Below are 18702 nucleotides of genomic sequence, written 5' to 3'. Positions count from 1 at the left end.
CTGGTCTCTCCCTTTGCGATACAAACAGACTCTGCCGTCTCTCAAGTGTTTTTGTGGCTTGTCTGTTGATTTTCGGGTTGGTAGTGGCTCGGGAGGTAGAGTGGCCGTTTGGTAATTGGAAGGTTCCCAATTCAATCCCCACATGTTACCCCTTGGGTAACATGTCATTAGGTCGAACACCTTTGGATCGACCACCAAACTCTAACCCAAACCCTAATCCTAACCTCAGTAAAACTATGCCTAACTCTAACCCTAACCCTAAACCTAACCTCAGTAAAACTATGCCTAACGCTAACCCTAAACCTAACCTCAGTAACCGTGACGCGGGTGATTATCTAACTTGCCGACACTCGCGGGTGATTATCTAACCTATGGGACAGTCCCCTGGGTTCGTGTCGAAGTGTCCACCGAACTCATAACCATAGAAATATGTTGTAATCAGCCTAGTGAGCTTGTAGTTTGGCTAATGTCTGATATTTTGGAATAAAAAAGAAAGAAAATGTTTTGGCAAATTATGAAAGTTTCCCAAAATACAAGATGCCACGATTAACGTGGTTAATATTTCCCCAACGAACATGGCAAATTACTTATCAAAAGCAGAGGCATGAATGTTCCCCTCAGAAAATCCAATCCTGATTATTTTCTTTCACATCTAGTCTGCTAATGGAGACAACCCTGATTATTATATTCCTGCAAAAAAGATGGGTTTGTGTCGCACTAAACAGGTTTCATCTGGATTCTTAGACCTGATTGCTCACACCAGGTCCAGGCGGATACCTAATGATATGAAAACAATACCGTAAAAGGTTTATAGCTGTGCCTGTTTTCATCCGGAAGATACATTCTTTGGAAGCCTTTATACTGTAAATGCATTCGTGTAACAGAAAAATCTAATCATGTGTTCCTCATGCTCCACATGGGTTCACGTCAATATGGCGACGGGCTGGTGTTCCGACCACTTAAACCTAACCTTAACCTTAACCTCATTAAAACTAATGCTGGTGAATGCTAACCTGGTGATATGCTAACCTGCAGGTGCTGGTGAATGCTAACCTGGTGATATGCTAACCTGCAGACGCTGGTGAATGCTAACCTAGTGATATGCTAACCTGCAGGCGCTGGTGAATGCTAACCTGGTGATATGCTAACCTGCAGACGCTGGTGAATGCTAACCTGTTGAAATGCTTTCCTGCCGACGCTGGTCAATGCGAACATTAACCTGGTCGGACCAAAGGGAGGTCGAACCAATGTTCAGTCCCCATTCCACATAGAGTAGGAACGACATGGCTCCAATGTGGATCTTGAACATCATGTGGCCGTCCTGTGATGCCAGTCATCTGTGACGTCAGTCATCTATGACGTATCTATGACATATGACTCCACTGTTGGGCAAGGCTTCAGCCTGGTCAGAGCCCCGTTGACCACAAGGAAGTCCCGTGATCACACTTGTTGACATGGCAGATACCGACAACGCATCAGTGGTCTAAACAGAGATGATGTGCGGGTGATGGTGGCAGACAGCATTTCAATTCAATCTTGTAAACTGCCTTTGTGGTTGGAAGAGGCCATTTCAAGATAAAACTACATGTGGCAATATTGGTGGTATTGACGTCCTAAATACCTTCAGATTTGTAAATACCCTCGTATATATACACTGTCAAGTTCCTGCTGAGCACCAACTGGCCGTGTTCACATATTGGGAGCCCGGGCTTTGCGGGCAATCTCGGTCGCTGCAGGTTGGTCGGGGCACCTGTCCAACAGAACTGGGATACGGTACATGTTCTAACCTGGGACTGATAGTGTGCTACTGTGCTATGACTTGTTTGACTGTTTGACTTCAACTGTGAACGTTTAAGGGTCATAATTTCAAATCTAAAGGTAAATATTTCAAAAAGAACTAGACTGCACTCTGTCAAGGTGCTAACTTGCGACTTGTGCAAGATCGTGGCCATGCATGGCCTACTTGTTGCTTTTCCGTGCTGTCTGTAAGTAGTACGTGGGCGGGCAAGTGGGCACTCTGTCATGGTGCTACCTTGCGCCTTGTTTATTTATATCAGGTCTCACTTGTTGGTGGTGATGTCACCAAGATCGCTGCTCCTCATTGGCTAAAGGCCCTGACTTTGTACTGTCGGCCAGAAACAGACAGCACCGAACACAGTACTTGCAAGCTCTGCTGGCACAAGTAATCAAACCAAATATGAAAAAAATATTAGTATTAGCACTTCAGTGGCCTAATGGCACAATGCATAAAAGGGGCTAGTCCTCTTGAAGAGCCATCACCCAAGCCTTCAATAGGTTAGTTCTGTTTGATGTATTTTGCTGTAATCAGTAACACACTGACAAGGGCACCACAAACCAGAGTTTTTTTTAAGTAGCCGTTTTCTCTTGACTCTTTCATATCCCAGCCCATGGCTTTCTCGACTGCTTTCTTCCATCGCCCGTACTTAATCTCAGTCTCTTCAGGTTTGATCTGTGGCTCAAACCTCTCAGAGGCGACCACACCCAGGTCCTTGGGGTCGAGACTCACCACGTTGATGCCTTCGGCGGCCCCTGCCACCATGGCTGCTCCGAGAGCGGTGGTCTCAGGCATGGCCGACTTCACCACAGGGATACCGAGGATGTCCGCCTGCATCTGCATCAGCAGCCTGTTGGAAGTCATTCCTCCATCCACTTGCAGCTGCGTCAGAGGGATCCCGCTGTCCTGGTTCATGGCGTCCAGAATCTCTCTTGTCTGGAAGCACACAGCCTCCAGTGCTGCATAGGCTATGTGACTTCTGTTTGTGAACTGTGTTAAGCCACACATAATCCCTCTTGCAGTAGGGTCCCAGTAGGGGGCATATAAACCAGAGAACGCCGGCACAAAATAGCAGTCGCTGGACGTTCCTGTCGATGCAGCCAAACTCTCCACCTCACTAGAGGACTGAATGATGCCCAGGTTGTCTCGCAGCCAACGGATTAACGCTCCTCCAATGGCCACAGAGCCCTCCAGCGCATAGCAAGGAGGTTTGTCTGGGCCAAGCTTGTAAGCCACAGTGGTCAAGAGACCATGGTTGGAACTCACGGGCTTAGATCCGGTGTTTAGAAGCAGGAAGCAGCCAGTTCCGTAAGTGTTTTTGGCCTGTCCGTCCTGAAGGCACATCTGTCCAACAAGTGCTGCTGACTGGTCCCCAAGACAGCCTGAAATAGGTATGCCTGTAAGAGCACCTGTTGATATGTAACCATATATTTCTGAGGAACTCCTCACTTCAGGCAGTATCTCCATTGGAACCCCGAAGTATCTGCAGAGGGACGGGTCCCACTTCATAGTGTGAATGTTGAAGAGCATGGTTCTGCTGGCGTTTGTCACATCGGTGCAGTGGACCCCGTTGGATTTCCCTCCTGTAAGGCTCCAGATGAGCCAGGAGTCGATGGTACCAAACATGGCACGCCCGTACCGAACCGCCTGTTTAACTTCGGCCACGTTGTCCAATAACCAGCGCAACTTCAATGCGCTGAAATACGTGCTGATGGGAAGACCCGTCTTTGGCTTGATGTGGTTCATGTTCTTACCGGGGGCTTTGTTGATCATCTGCTCCACTGTCGATTGGGTCCGCAAGTCCATCCACACAATTGCATTGTAGAGAGGCTCTCCTGTCTCTTTGTCCCAAACCACTGTGGTCTCTCTCTGGTTGGACACTCCAATAGCTTTGATGCTATCGATTTCAATTTCAAGGTCGGCCAGGTGCTCACATGTTTTCTCTATACACTCGTACACGGATTGGAGAATTTCTTTGGGGTCCTCCTCCACCCATCCTACTTTGGGGAAGCTCTGTTTGATATCCACTTGATGATAGCTGATGACCTTTGCTGTTTTGGAGTTGAACACCATGAATCGAGTGGAACTAGTTCCCTGGTCGATGGCAGCAATAAGCGGACCAGACATGGACGTTGTGGTCGTGAACCAATGCATGGCTGATTGATATGCGTTGGCAATGTTTCTTCTAGACAGGACAGGACAACAATTAGTTGTCCTGTCTCTAAGGTATTTCTGTAAAGTCTCTCTGGGATGTCTCTCTGCTTTGTCTCTTTTTCTCACTGTCTATCTCTGTCCCTGTCTGTTATTATATCGTCACACCCGTACATCATACACACGTCATACATCCACATCAGGTCATGCAAGGTCTAAGAACAGCCTATTAACAATGAATATCTACACTCACCGTAGATATAGATATTCTCATTATGTTAAAGGTGAGTTTTCATGTTTTTAGAGTGTGACTCGGAAAGAGCACACTGTCTGTCTGTCTGTAACTAATATTGAACAACGCTGGATCGAACAATGCCATATTTCTTGCACACTCTCACTAATCTATCATAGCATCCCACACATTTGCATTAATGTTTTATACTTTTGGAAATGTAACTTTCTCCAACCACAGTGCTAACCTCCTCTATCATACAGATTTAATGAAATAATGTGTTATTCATTAATACAATGAGCGTTCAATATTTAACTGCAGTGTGATGTTGACATGGCTGACTGGTTGATGACTGTGCACTGTGTGCAGTGTGCACTGCAGGCTGTCATTGCAGATCAAGTTGAAAGAGGGTAATGTGATATGGCACATAGCTTTAGAATACCTGCAAGACGCAAGTTTAAGACTATCCTTGGGGCCATATGGAATTTGTATTACCGCAGTGAACACAAAACAAAAACTAAAAAATGATGCATGCTCACACCAAAACTATAGGGTTGGAAGGGCTGCAGCCCCCCAGAGCGGCAGGTGTCTGAATAGTATTTTAGATGGCCAAGTAACGCAATAAAATAAAACTAAAAAGGTGCCATTTTGGGAAATTGCAAGTGTGGTTGCACTGACGCGAGTCACAAGGAATCCACTAGGAAATTAATTCCGTCTTACCATTTATATTAGATATTGTGATGTCAAGTGAAGCATGACCAGTCCTGTCTGATTGGACATTTTATTGTCCAATCAGAATATTTATTTTATAGTATAATTTGTCAGGATTTCTTGTTCCCTGTTGTCTGATTCTGAAGTGGTCAAAGGGGTCTATTTGTTGTATTTTTTACCTTGCACGTCTGGTTACATTTGGTAATGTGATATTTGTGTTTTGTCCAGTGTACATGCCTGTCAAAAGACCATTGATATTAAATATTGATGATGATAGTTAAATAAAAATGATAAAATATTGTAATTGCAATGCATATGTATGTGACTATAGCCCCTTTTCCACTGCAAGGTGGAACCAGAACTTTCAAGAACCTGAACCTGAATTTTTTTGGTACTGGTTTTGTTAACATTGTGTACGGTCCGTTCCAGACGAGGTTCCTGGAACCTTTTTTCGGTCCTGCTCCTGAGGTAGAACTAAACTTGAGTTCTGGGAACCTATGGGCGGGGCCTGCTGCTCTTTTTTGGGACCTTCCAGGTTAGTTCTGGTTATATGGAAACGTAAGCAGAACCTGGTCATGGAACTTCACAGGTTCTTGAAAGTTCTTGGTTCTGGAAAGTCCAGGTTCTGGTTCTGGGTTGGCCCTGCAGTGGAAATGGGGCTTTTGTTATGGTCCGACCGAAAGTACATTTTGTCAGGAGATAGTCGGCCCTTGTTTTTTTTGATATTTTCTTTGAAAATGAAAAATGTCTGAACACCCCTGGCCTTTAGCAACCACACTAATTAAATACTCACACACAGTGGAGATTCAATGAAGCCCTGGATTTAGTTGGAACTCAGCTAAAACGAAGATTGAGGCTGCACTGAGCGAAGCCACTCTCATTGCTGCTGCTAACCTCGTGTCTATTTACTGTGTCGTGCTCTTATCTGGTTTAGAATAGAGCTCGCTTACTGTATCAGTTAATTTCCACACGCACACATGCATGCACACAGGGCAATATGTAGACCGGATATAACAAACTGCAAATCCAGCGACCATGGAACGGTTGGACCCAGTCAAATCCGACAACCACAGAACTGTCGGCCCAAGGATATAGATAGGCCCAGGGCGGGCCCACCTTTCCCTGCATTTATTTGGTTAGTGGGGAACATAGAACACTTGGGGGAACATTGGGTGGGATGGGTAACATACAGTAGAACCTTTTTTTGGTTGAGCGGTGAACATAGAACCCGGGGAACATATAGAACCTTTTTGGGTTTAGTGGGGAACATAGAACCTTTTTTGGGGGGAAGTGGGCAACATAGAACCTGGGGAACATAGGGATGACCCCGTGAAATCCAGCGACCTCGAAGTGGTCGCTGGACTTTTGCTATTGTTGAATTCTGAAAAGTAACAGTTTTTGACATTTTCTTTAGAGTTCACCCATGGATAGCCTATACTGTATTAATAACACTGGATGCATCTGGTGTATTAGCTGTCAAAGATGTAAAGATGTCTGGGTTAACACACACACACACACACACACACACACACACACACACACACACACACACACACACACACACACACACACACACACACACACTCTCACCAAGCGGGGTCCGACTTGGTTGCTCTACCGAGTGTTACCGTTGTTCCCTATTGGCACATTTCCTTTGGGCAAGCTGCCCAGATCACACATGTCACACGTGTCTTCTTATTTTTTCACTCTCAAAAAGCGCCTGCAATGTAGTGCATTTGAAACTACATTGCAGTGCACATCAAGGGGTGATCACTGCTTGCCTCCTGTGAATTGTTTTATTTGTATTTAGTATCATTTTCTGTTTATTCCGTTACTGAGTGAGGTCAGCAGACAAAGTGATGTGAGTGAGATGAAAAAACCCTGGGTGAAATGTGCCAATCTCAACAGGAAACAACGGTAACTTGTGTGTCCCTGTGTCAGCTGCTTTGTCAGACAAATCATTCTCCAGTTTACATCTTAAAACCTGATGAGCCAGAAGAGGACGGTTGACACATCTAGCTGTAATGCATGCGTGCACACACACAGTAACAGTTTACCATGAGACGTTTCATTAGTAACACGTTGGAATGCATGCTATGTTCACTGCTTCATTTAACTCCGCCGCTGTGCAGTTAATAGGGACTTTAAGCAATGACGGCTGAGGCAGTCCACTACGGTAACCAGAAATGGATCAGTGCTCGATAGATAAACCCCATCCAGGGGTTCTTGAAGGAATTCCAGTGGGTCCCCATCCAAATGATAGTTTGGAACCAAATGGACCCTTATGGGTTTGTAACTCAGAGTCAGAGAGTGTACAAATGTGTATTTGTACACTCTCAGAGTTAAATTAACATTGATTTTAGAATATAAATTGGGTTCTCTGGGATAGAAATGCCAGTCTGAAGCCTAATGCATGTTAAACTGGGGGCCCCTGAAATTAAAAATGGTTGAAAATCCCTGCTAGAGCCCTAAAAATCTTCTCTAATATGAGGGTTCCTGGCATCTTTTCAAATGGAGGTCAATTTGGGGGTCCTCAACATGAATAAGTTTGAGAAGCACTGATCCACTGCATTCAAAAAATATATATAAATAAATACACAATCGCATGATAGTTGGCATGGCCCCAGCGCTCAATCCTACTGAAAAGCTCTTCCAAAAGGAGGTTTCCCTTGTACAAACAAAAGAGTTTGAAAAGTACTAAAATAGCACTAAAATTGTATAAAGAAATGATACTTAAAATTTGAAAAATAATGTATATTTTATAAAATATTTAAAATGTATAAAAGTAAAAAAATATATTCTTTTTGTACACTTGTTCCACTAATAATGTGTGCTTGACTGTAACAACGTCTCAAGGCACACCGGGACTTGTGTGTCATGGCTTACCTGTAAAATGCAAAGCTGAAACATCTCACCTTCGCGTGCGTGCAAGACAGACACCAGTCATGTTGCCATACCTTAGCTTTTGCTGAACTGACGCCACTGCGTGGATGAGGAATACGTAACTCTACGTGGATCTCAGACTTCATGTGGCCTGTCTATGACGTCAGCCAAAGGGTTTTCAACAGGTGGTCTGTGGAATGCATGCTTGTTCATGAAGGCATTCCATGTGGTCCCTGGCCATGCAAAGTGAAGATGTCCCCCACTCGTACATCTGTCTTTGTCTGTATGTATGTGCGTATGTCCCACACTTGGCTCATTGACCAAGCTTCGTGGTGCTTCATAAAAGGCACCGCTCACTTCACACTGGGTGTGATTTTTATTTTGTTTCAGAGAAAGTTAGAACACAAGTGTTGGTATTTGTGTGATATGAGGTCAGCGGATTTTAATGCATTATCATTATATATCCCTGGTCATTTGACAAGGCTTAACTACAGAAGACATTAAGATCCACAGTCTCTGTTGAGCGACACATGTATATGACACACAGACCCTAGTGGAGTTCCGGATAGTTGTCAGGCACAATTCCCAGAGTCTACAACAGTGTTTTCTTTCGTCCTTTCTTTATTTAACCTTTTCCACACTGACATACCGATGTTTCCTGTTGAGATTGGCACATTTCACCCAGGTTTTTTCATCTCACTCACATCACTTTGTCTGCTGACCTCACTCGGCAACGAAATAAACAGAAAATAAACAAAAATAAAACAATTCACAGGAGGCAAGCAGTGATCACCCCATGATGTGCACTGCAATGTAGTTTCAAATGCACTACATTGCAGGCGTTTTTTGAAAGTGAAAAAATAAGACATGTGTGACGTGTGATTGGGCCGCTTGCCCCAGGAATATGCCAATCTCAATAGGGAACAACGGTATCTGCAAGAATTAGTACAGGGCAATGCTGGAGCCAGAAACATATTGAGAGTTTGTCCCTATCCACCACGATATAGCCAAGAATTGACAGACTCTGAAACGCAAGAAAAAAATAATAATCATAGCCAATGACCCCAACCGGACACAACTCTGTCAGTCAGGAAGGTTATCCCTTGTTCACACTCAGTTGAAAACCTCTGATGATCTATGGAGTGTCTACGACATTTGAGTCCTTCTTTGAGCAAGGTTTCTGTACTGTCGTATCCCAGCCCATGGCTTTCTCGACTGCTTTCTTCCATCGCCCGTACTTAATCTCAGTCTCTTCAGGTTTGATCTGTGGCTCAAACCTCTCAGAGGCGACCACACCCAGGTCCTTGGGGTCGAGACTCACCACGTCGATGCCTTCGGCGGCCCCTGCCACCATGGCCGCTCCGAGAGCGGTGGTCTCAGGCATGGCCGACTTCACTACAGGGATGCCGAGGATGTCCGCCTGCATCTGCATCAGCAGCCTGTTGGAAGTCATTCCTCCGTCCACTTGCAGCTGCGTCAGAGGGATCCCGCTGTCCTGGTTCATGGCGTCCAGAATCTCTCTTGTCTGGAAGCACACAGCCTCCAGTGCTGCATAGGCTATGTGACTTCTGTTTGTGAACTGTGTTAAGCCACACATAATCCCTCTTGCAGTGGGGTCCCAGTAGGGGGCATATAAACCAGAGAATGCCGGCACAAAATAGCAGTCGCTGGACGTTCCTGTCGATGCAGCCAAATTCTCCACCTCACTAGAGGACTGAATGATGCCCAGGTTGTCTCGCAGCCAACGGATTAACGCTCCTCCAATGGCCACAGAGCCCTCCAGCGCATAGCAAGGAGGTTTGTCTGGGCCAAGCTTGTATGCCACAGTGGTCAAGAGACCATGGTTGGAACTCACAGGCTTAGATCCAGTGTTTAGAAGCAGGAAGCAGCCAGTTCCGTACGTGTTTTTGGCCTGTCCGTCCTGAAGACACATCTGTCCAACAAGTGCTGCTGACTGGTCCCCAAGACAGCCTGAAATAGGTATGCCTGTAAGAGCACCTGTTGATATGTAACCATAAATTTCGGAGGAACTCCTCACTTCAGGCAGTATCTCCATTGGAACCTCAAAGTATCTGCAGAGGGACGGGTCCCACTTCATAGTGTGAATGTTGAAGAGCATGGTTCTGCTGGCGTTTGTCACATCGGTGCAGTGGACCCCGTTGGATCTTCCTCCTGTCAGGCACCAGATGAGCCAGGAGTCGATGGTACCAAACATGGCGCGTCCGGACTGGACAGCCTTTTGAACTTCGTCCACGTTGTCCAATAACCAGCGCAACTTCAATGCACTGAAATACGTGCTGATGGGAAGACCCGTCTTTGGCTTGATGTGGTTCATGTTCTTACCAGGGGCTTTGCTGATCATCTGCTCCACTGTCGATTGGGTCCGCAAGTCCATCCACACAATAGCGTTGTAGAGAGGCTCTCCTGTCTCTTTGTCCCAAACCACTGTGGTCTCTCTCTGGTTGGACACACCAATGGCTTTGATGCTGTCAATGTCTATATTAAGCTCGGTGAGTTTCTCACATGTTTTTTCTATACACTCATGCACCGAGTGGATAATTTCTTTGGGGTCCTCCTCCACCCATCCTACTTTGGGGAAGCTCTGTTTGATCTCCACTTGATGATAGCTGATGACCTTTGCTGTTTTGGAGTTGAACACCATGAATCGAGTGGAACTAGTTCCCTGGTCGATGGCAGCAACTAGTGGACCTGACATATTGCGATCAGCCGTTGCAGCCATGAGCGATTAGTCTATAATATACTAGTGACAGTGTTTAAGACACTCCTGACTGTATAAAGGAACTATACCGTATGTGGTTTGTCTCTGTCTTACTGTCCTTCTGAGTCTGTGTCCCTCATTATTATTGTCTCATCCATACATCATACACACATCACACAGCCACGTCACATCATGCAAGGTCTATGGCAGCCTCTCAACAATTACTGTTTATAATATACTGTATCTACACATGCCCTCCATTCCCTCCTGTCAAGCATCAGGGTCCAAGATCTGCTGAGTTTCTGGCTCTGCTGACACCCTACACTGTGATTTACTCCAGGTCTCCAGGCCCCCATACTGTATATCAATACTAATTCTACTGTAGCCACGAACAGCTGCCTCTCATGGTTATCTCTTGACTTCCATACTCTCCTCATCCCCTACAAGGTGGTCAGATCCTGTTCCATCAATGCAGTCCAGGGCAGGCACCAAGACTTTCAAAGTCCTCGACTACCTATCGTTGTGATTTGCGATGATCATGATGATGATCTGGTCTCACTGGCAGTATAGCAATGGTTCTGTCCTCCGCGTTGAATACCATTACTGTTGTAACTTTCGTTTTTCTTGACTTTGAGCTTGAGGCCAACATAACCAGTAACCACTACAGACCCATGTTAAGTATTAACACACTCTACCCTACAGATATAACCATACACACGTTTTGCTATGGCAAAACGCTGAGGAAAAAGGCTACAGACACACGCACAGCCACTCTATGGAGCGGTTTACCACCGCTCAAAAAGAGTATAGCCTTGCCCAAATATGGAAAGGCGGCGGCTTGTACATGGGCGTTGTTAAGGCATGCATGGCAACAGTTTGCGTTGTGAGTGAGGTAATAACAGAGCTCTGCTCTGCCTGGTATAAGATGTTAATATACTGCAGACTTCCATTTCTAGCCATTGAGAAGTATTCATCCCATCGAGGCAAAATACTAGAGATATACTTAAGGCTTTCGATTCACCCACTGAGACCAAATTTGTCCTGAGAGGGTGCTGAGAGAAAGAGAACATTTACAGCGGAGCCTACAACTCCATCTTCATCACAGTCAATAGCAGAGTCTTTAACGATACCCCACCTCTACTGTGAGGAACGATTCTGAATACTCCCTGACTCCAGTTCTCTTGTTTTAAGTGGATATCTGCCTTGACAATTTCCCTTGAAGAGGGGCCACAACCTCTACTGCAAAATGATGACCGGACAGATCCCCTCAGCAGCCCGTCGTCAAATCGCCACCAGCTGTGTAACCAGCCAGGAACATGGAAACACCGACAACCCACCATCTTACAGCCATCAACGGTTTACCAAGAACTTAACTCAACCGGGAGAAGTAACGACCCACCACATGACTCACACAAGAAAGACATCTTACAGCTGTAAACAGTGTGACAAGAGTTTCAGTCAATTGTTTCACCTGGAGACACACCAGAGATTCCACACTGGGGAAAAACCATACCACTGTCAACAGTGTGACAAGCATTTTAGTCTGCCAGTTGGCCTGAAGATACACCAGAGAATCCACACTGGAAAAAAACCTTTCGCCTGTGAACAGTGTGCCAAGAGTTTCTATACGTCAAGTATACTTAAGTCACACATGCGTACGCACACCGGAGACAAACCTTTCGCCTGTAAACAGTGTAGTAAAGGTTTCTGTACGTCATGTGAACTGAAGTCACACCTGCGTGTCCACACTGGAGAAAAACCTTTCGCCTGTGAACAGTGCGGCAGGAGTTTCAGTCATTCAGGGGGCCTGAAGTCACACCGGCTAATTCACACCGGAGAGAAACCGTACCACTGTACACAGTGTGACCAGAGTTTCAGTAGGTTAGATACCCTGAAGACACACCTGCGTCGCCACACTGGAGAAAAACCTTTCCTTTGTAAACAGTGTCACAGGAGCTTCAATGCAAGATCTACGCTGAAGACACACCTGCATACCCACACTGGAGAAAAACCTTTCGCCTGTGAACAGTGTCACAAGAGTTTCAGTTGGTTAGGTGACCTGAAGAGACACCTGCGACGCTGCGTTTCCACACTGAAGAGTTGGTGCAGAATTCAGTTGGTTTGACCAGTGGTTCTCAACCCTTTCAGGCCGCTACCCCGAAAATAATCATATTTTAACTGGGGACACCCCTCCACCCTGCACAAGCACTTGTTGAGTTGGCATTATGTTTAGTTTGACTATCTATTCCTTTGTGAAAATAGCCGATCTACAAGCATGTAGATGTGCTATTTTCACAATTTCAAAATTTGACAATTTTACCAATGTTTGACTAGCCTCCCCTAACACGGGCTGATTTTGGTTTAGAGGGGGCGGATTCACCGGCTGAAAACAGCCGGTGGATCCTATTGGTTCACGATCTGTGCCATGGCCCGCCTCTCACTTCCTATGGCAGAAGTTGCAGTAGGTTACCCCAGGCTTTTATTTTTCTTCCTATAGCCAAAATAAAAGCCTGGGTTTCCGAGGCTAATGTTTGACCAGAGGTACTAAAAAGGTCTTTCATGTCCTTAAATTGTCACTTTAGAAATGTGCAGATACCCTGTATAATGTGTGTTGGTCTGTTTACTATTGAGTGAGAAAACAATGTTAACATTTAGCTAAACATCTGGGGACCCCCAAAATAATTTGGGGAACCCCTCTGGGGGTCCCGACCCACAGGTTGAGAACCAGTGGGTTAGACCATAGGAGTCTTCAACATTTTTCAGGCCATTTTTCTTAGCGGGAGTGAGACGAAGCAGTGTATACTTGTATACATGTTTATTATCCTTGTGTTTTCTTCTCCTTTTTTATCTTTAGAAAGCCTTCCATGCAATTTGTTTTCAAAGCTAGCTCACTATATCTACATGTAGTTGACTGTATTATCAATGTCCCTTGACCGTTGAGAGTTTGCAAGTCTTCGAGGTTTATATTATATTTAAGTGCCAATGGGTTGTCTCCAAGTGATGCTGCATGCAGTTTGATGGCTTCATTGTTTGACAGCACTTTTATGAGCGTTGATTCAAAATGTTTTATTATTGGAATGTATATAAAAAATAAACCAGTTTCCCTAAATGGTAAATGGTGCATTTATATAGCGCTTTTATCCAAAGCGCTTTACAGAGATTGTGCATTACATTCACCCATTCACGCACAGATTCATACACCGGTGGTGGAGGAAACCATGCAAGGCACCAACCTACTCACCGGGAGCAATGTGGGGTTCAGAGTCTTGCCCAAGGACCCTTCGACATTAACTCAGGGGGAGCCCGGATTCAAACTGGGAACCCTTCGTGCTCTAATAACGGTTTCTCTACCCCTGAGCTATGCCGCCCCTAAGAAATGTAAAAAGGACATCACATAAGAAAAACGCCACACATTAAAACCAAAGTCAGCATACAAGTGGTTTGGCATAATCATTTTCCTCTCCATACAGTTAGGGTTAGGTTTTTTTTTTCATAGCTGCCCCTGTTGCTAGATTTCACGGGCTCTCTCATAACTAACACAGTGGATTGTCCTTAGGCTAGTGCGGTTATTTCTTTAGCTTCAAAGTTAGGATTTTTTTTTTGGATTGTGTTTACACAACGTCCTGAGACCAACCAAACCGCTATTTTGACCTCACAGGCGCCCTTACTTGTCAAACGGCTTCTGCTCTGCACCAGAGCAGGGAGAGGAGAGGCTAGAAAGGGAGGGGAGGGAGGGGTCTGTTTGACAAGTAAGGGTGCCTGTGAGGTCAAAACAGCGGTGAACGGTGAACTAAGAACAGAGTAAAAGGTCAAGTTTATTAGGTAATGAGACTCAAGTGGTTATCACAAATTGACATGACTCCAAAATTGTGCTGTCAAACAATGAAACTATATGGAATCTATGAAAAGGTTGTGGGGGTCCCTGCTTCATCTCTCTCTCTCAACTAAGGGGTCCTTGGCCTGAAAACGTCGAAGACCCTTGCGTTACACATAACACGTATGAGGAGATGTGGGCTGGTGGGCCACGTAGCAAGGACAAAAGGAATATTTTTGCTTTTCTTCATCCAACTGAGTGTCTGTACATTGTGACATTTCTCCTGGTCATCACCTTTGTCCTTCCTGCAGACAACTCAGCACATCTATAAGTCATGTTGCTCCAAACTGAATGCCCTTGACACTTCCAACACAACCAGCCTGCTGTCTAAAAATCCTAAAGACATTAGACGTAGACAGACATTACTTAATCTAGATCAGGGGTCTTCAACAGGGGGTCCGGGACCCCTAGGGGGTCCTCAGAGTTACTACAGGGTGTCCTCCAAATCTTTGTGTGATAGAAACTTGTTCTCTCCTTTTTATATTAACCACTTGAACCCTAGCGTTCATATTCTGAGAACTTTAGCCCAAAATAGCCGATCTACAAGCTCACAACGCCTCGCAGATTTTTGTAGAGGGGAAAAAAGAGCACACTAAGTACAGAGTGAAAGGTCAAGTTTATTATGTATTGACGGTTCAAGTGGTTAAATATCTGAAAACACAAATTTATATGAATCCAAAATACACTGATGATTGTGCTGTCAAACGATGAAACTACCGGTATATGGAATCTACGAAAAGGTTGTGGGGGTCCTTGCTTCATCTCTCTCTCTCAGCTAAGGGGTCCTTGGCCTGAAAACGTTGAAGACCCCTGATCTAGATATTAAAATGTAAATCATCTCAACAATGACTATCAACAGCAAGCACATATAAAAAGAAACATGCAATGTGAATTCCGTCCTGCATCCTTAGGCCTCTTACTGGTAAGTAAAGTATAAAGTAAAAGTGAAATATTTAAAAAAGAACATTGTGGAAACAGATATGTTGCAGACACAAAGCCAGACTCTCTTATAGCCAGCTTAATAAATAAATGCAGAGATATTCTCAATTAGCCCTTCGCTATGCCCCTCCTAAACCCGTGCTTGCCCAATGCCACGTTTAGCGACAGGTTACTAAGGCGGGTGCCTTGGCAAGCTGCCATGGCGGCGTGCAGCAATAGCACCCAGCTGCAGACTAAGTAACCTGCCTCAAACGCACGTCTAGGAAGAAAACAATAGCCTATACTAAAGTCAGATTAACATACAGTACACAAGTGTTACCAGTTATATTTTCTCATGAAGTGCTCCTAAATTATTCCAGTGGGTTTGTGTAGGTCAGTGCAATCCGTTCTGTTTTTGTTTCAGTGTTTGTGACACGGAAGCGAGTGGGTGGGACGTTCGCGAACGAATCGAGTCTTTTGAACGGCTCTTTGAAATGAACGATCTAATTCGGTTCACAGTAGGGAGCCGTTCCTTTCTAATGAACAGTGTTGGGAAAAGTACTAAATATATTTACTTAGGTAAACATATCAATACTGCAATCAAGTTTGGAATGTTATTAATGTACTTAATATTTTGTGTTTTATTAATGAGTAAAAGTAAAATAGTATTGGTATCAAAATGTACTTAAATTAGCCTACCAATATTAGAACGTAGCCTACTCATTATGCAGAATGTCCTGTTTCACAGGTTTTCCAATGAGTAAAATGTAGAAAAATCATTTGCAAATAGCTGATCTACAAGCTCACAATGCATTGCAACGTGACACATTGTGAGCTTGTAGTTCACCTATTTTCAAATGCCAGAAATGTATCCAATGGCAAAAATGTATAGGCCTATTTGGGTGGAAGTGATTTACAATCATAATCAAAATCTACAAAGTAACCAGTAACTAAAATGAGGCAGTCTTTTGAACGGCTCTTTGAAAGGAACGGATCTCAGAGATCCGGTTCACTTCAGAGAACCATAAATCCCATCTCTATCTAGCAGCCAGACTCGCGGTACAGCGATGCGCGCCGCCATGGCAGCTTGCCAAGTCAGCTGCGTTAGTAACCTGTTGCTAACTTGGCATTGGACAAGGACGGCTTTAGGAGGGGCATAGCGAAGGGCTAATTGCAATTAATGATCAGATAGGTGAATAAGCACTTTGGGTACCTAGAAAAGCGCTATATAAATCCAAGCTATTATTATTATTATTATTAATAATGAACGAAATGTTGATCTTTTTTGTTTTTATTTTCCACGAATGTTCAATATGTAACACAAGCCTTATTAAAATGGGATTCCAGAAATAAAATGTTCAAAAGACTGCTGTGTGCGCATGTGCACTAGTCGTGAGACGATGATGATCACACAAAGTTTAAAGGAAGCGACAAAATAATTCCCCCCCCCCCCCAACACACACACACACACACACACACACACACACACACACACACACACACACACACACACCACGAAGGTACCTTCAGGCAGTGTTGCCATGTCTGCTTATTATAAGCAACGTTGGGCTTGTTTTTCTTGCTCATTCTCTGCCAGAGTTTGTCATGACGTAATCGGAACCAGAACAGAAGTTTTTATTTTTTGAGAAATAATGTAGGAAAAAAAAAAAATCCTCGTAATGATTGAAGACCTACTGGAAGAGGGGCTGGGCGAATGCTGCACCTGGAAGCCTGTATTTTTCAAATGGGTCGCTGAATGAATATTTTCAGATTCGAAAAAAAAAACATGTGGCGGGTGTCTTTTGATTGAATGCTCCCGTGTGCGGATGCGCGCAACACTGAGGGGGGGCACTGGGGCAGAGTTACAGTCGCTTGTAAATAACGTTTACGTTTTTATTAAGGGTGCAACGGTTTACAAGTTTCACGGTTCCGTTCGATATTTTGGTGTCGTGGTTCGATTTCGATACAAAAAATAAACAGTAATGTCCTTGATTTATAAATGTATTTTTATAACTACGTATTGTTTTGTTTTAACTTTGAACAATACGGTACCCAACCTCTAGGTTAGTGGTTCTCTAAGTGGGCTCTGCGGACCCCTAGGGGTCCTTGATTCCAGGGGAATGTGGATGTGGAGTGGTATTGTATTGTATTGTTCGGTACAGGGTCTTTCGGTTCGGTATTCGATATTCGGTTTGATATGTTGCACCCCTAGTATAGATGTGTATATATATATATATATATATATATATATATAATTGGGTCTTGTTTTTGTTTTCCTAATGTTTTTTATAAACCAGTGGTTCTAAAACATTGTCATCCCATGTGAAATTATTTTGTGCCAGGCAGGGACCCTCTCCCAAACAAGATTTGCAGATCTACAAGCTCACAACGCGTTGCATCATGAGCTTGTAGGTCGCCTATTTTCAATTAGCTGTAGACTAGAGTCTACTGTAGTAACTTCTTTTGGATTTCATAGACCAGGTTGCTTATTTCTCTCGCAAAATCTGGCAACACTGGCTTCAGGCGCGCTCTTTGAACTCCTAGTCAGACACACAGGTGTTTGACACAAGCTCTGTTAATTGGAAGTAAAAGGGTGGAACAAGAAGTTGAAGAGAAGTTCATTGCAGTCATCTTGTTTTCTTTACATTCTCCAGGTGAGTTAGCTTCCTTAGCTTAGAGCTAGCTGCTTAGCATTCACATCTACTGTGCATGCAATTGAGCTGAATTGTGTGTAATTCTTTTTAACTAGTCAGGACAAAGCATTGTTTTTTATGTGAAGTGAATATAGAATGTTGTTGTATTTAGTTGTGTTTGATTGTGATGCTGACTCAACATGCAGGCCGACGGTGCATTATTCCCACATTGCGTTGGTCCGACTCGCCCCATTACTATCCCTGTCCCTAGGACCCTATCCGCACGCATAGCCACATAGTCAGAGTAGTCAGACTTATGGGCAGTCCCCAGGCCTAATAGGCCTGTGTGTGTTTGTGTAAATAAATGGTTAAAATATGTATTTGATGTGTACAGGTAGGCTATGTAAAAAAAAATAAAAGTACAAGTCCAGATATGTATATTATTTAGGAATGTAAATTAACAGACCATTAAGGTGGTTTGTGCATTTACTTGTCTGTCTGTCTGTCTGTCTGTCTGTCTGTCTGTCTGTCTGTCTGTCTGTCTGTCTGTCTGTCTGTCTGTCTGTCTGTCTTTACCTGATTGTGTGACTGTAGGCTGTGCTCTGTGTTGTGACATATGTGGCTATATGGTACTGTAACTTCAATTTCTTTCTTACTCTGGGTCAGAGGGGTCATGTATACGGGTATCAGAGCCACGGTGACCCTCAGCTATAGCCAGATCAGATGTATGGAGGATGGAGATGACTAGACAAACTATTCTAAAGTTCCACCCTAGCATCACTTACA

At 44.2% G+C, this 18702-nt stretch overlaps 2 protein-coding genes across 2 annotated transcripts; both read right to left on the bottom strand.

The window, feature by feature from the left end:
* Positions 1-2296: 2296 nt before the first annotated feature.
* LOC308299128 (glycerol kinase-like) lies at positions 2297-3922 on the bottom strand (the record flags this gene model as incomplete). Its single annotated transcript, XM_080742850.1, has 1 exon — positions 2297-3922. The coding sequence occupies one exon, from the start codon at positions 3920-3922 to the stop codon at positions 2297-2299; it is 1626 nt and encodes a 541-aa protein (XP_080598976.1).
* Positions 3923-8907: 4985 nt separating this feature from the next.
* LOC308299127 (glycerol kinase-like) lies at positions 8908-10512 on the bottom strand (the record flags this gene model as incomplete). The annotated part of the gene is made up of 1 exon (XM_080742849.1): positions 8908-10512. One exon carries the CDS (start codon positions 10510-10512, stop codon positions 8908-8910), a length of 1605 nt encoding a protein of 534 aa, XP_080598975.1.
* Between the last annotated feature and the right edge of the window lie 8190 nt (positions 10513-18702).

The sequence above is a fragment of the Nannobrachium achirus genome (genome assembly GCF_963921795.1).
Source record: "Nannobrachium achirus genome assembly, chromosome: 15".
Classification (NCBI taxonomy): Eukaryota; Metazoa; Chordata; class Actinopteri; order Myctophiformes; family Myctophidae; genus Nannobrachium; species Nannobrachium achirus.
Note: the sequence above shows the minus strand (reverse complement) of the source record. Positions and strands in the feature narration are given on the sequence as shown.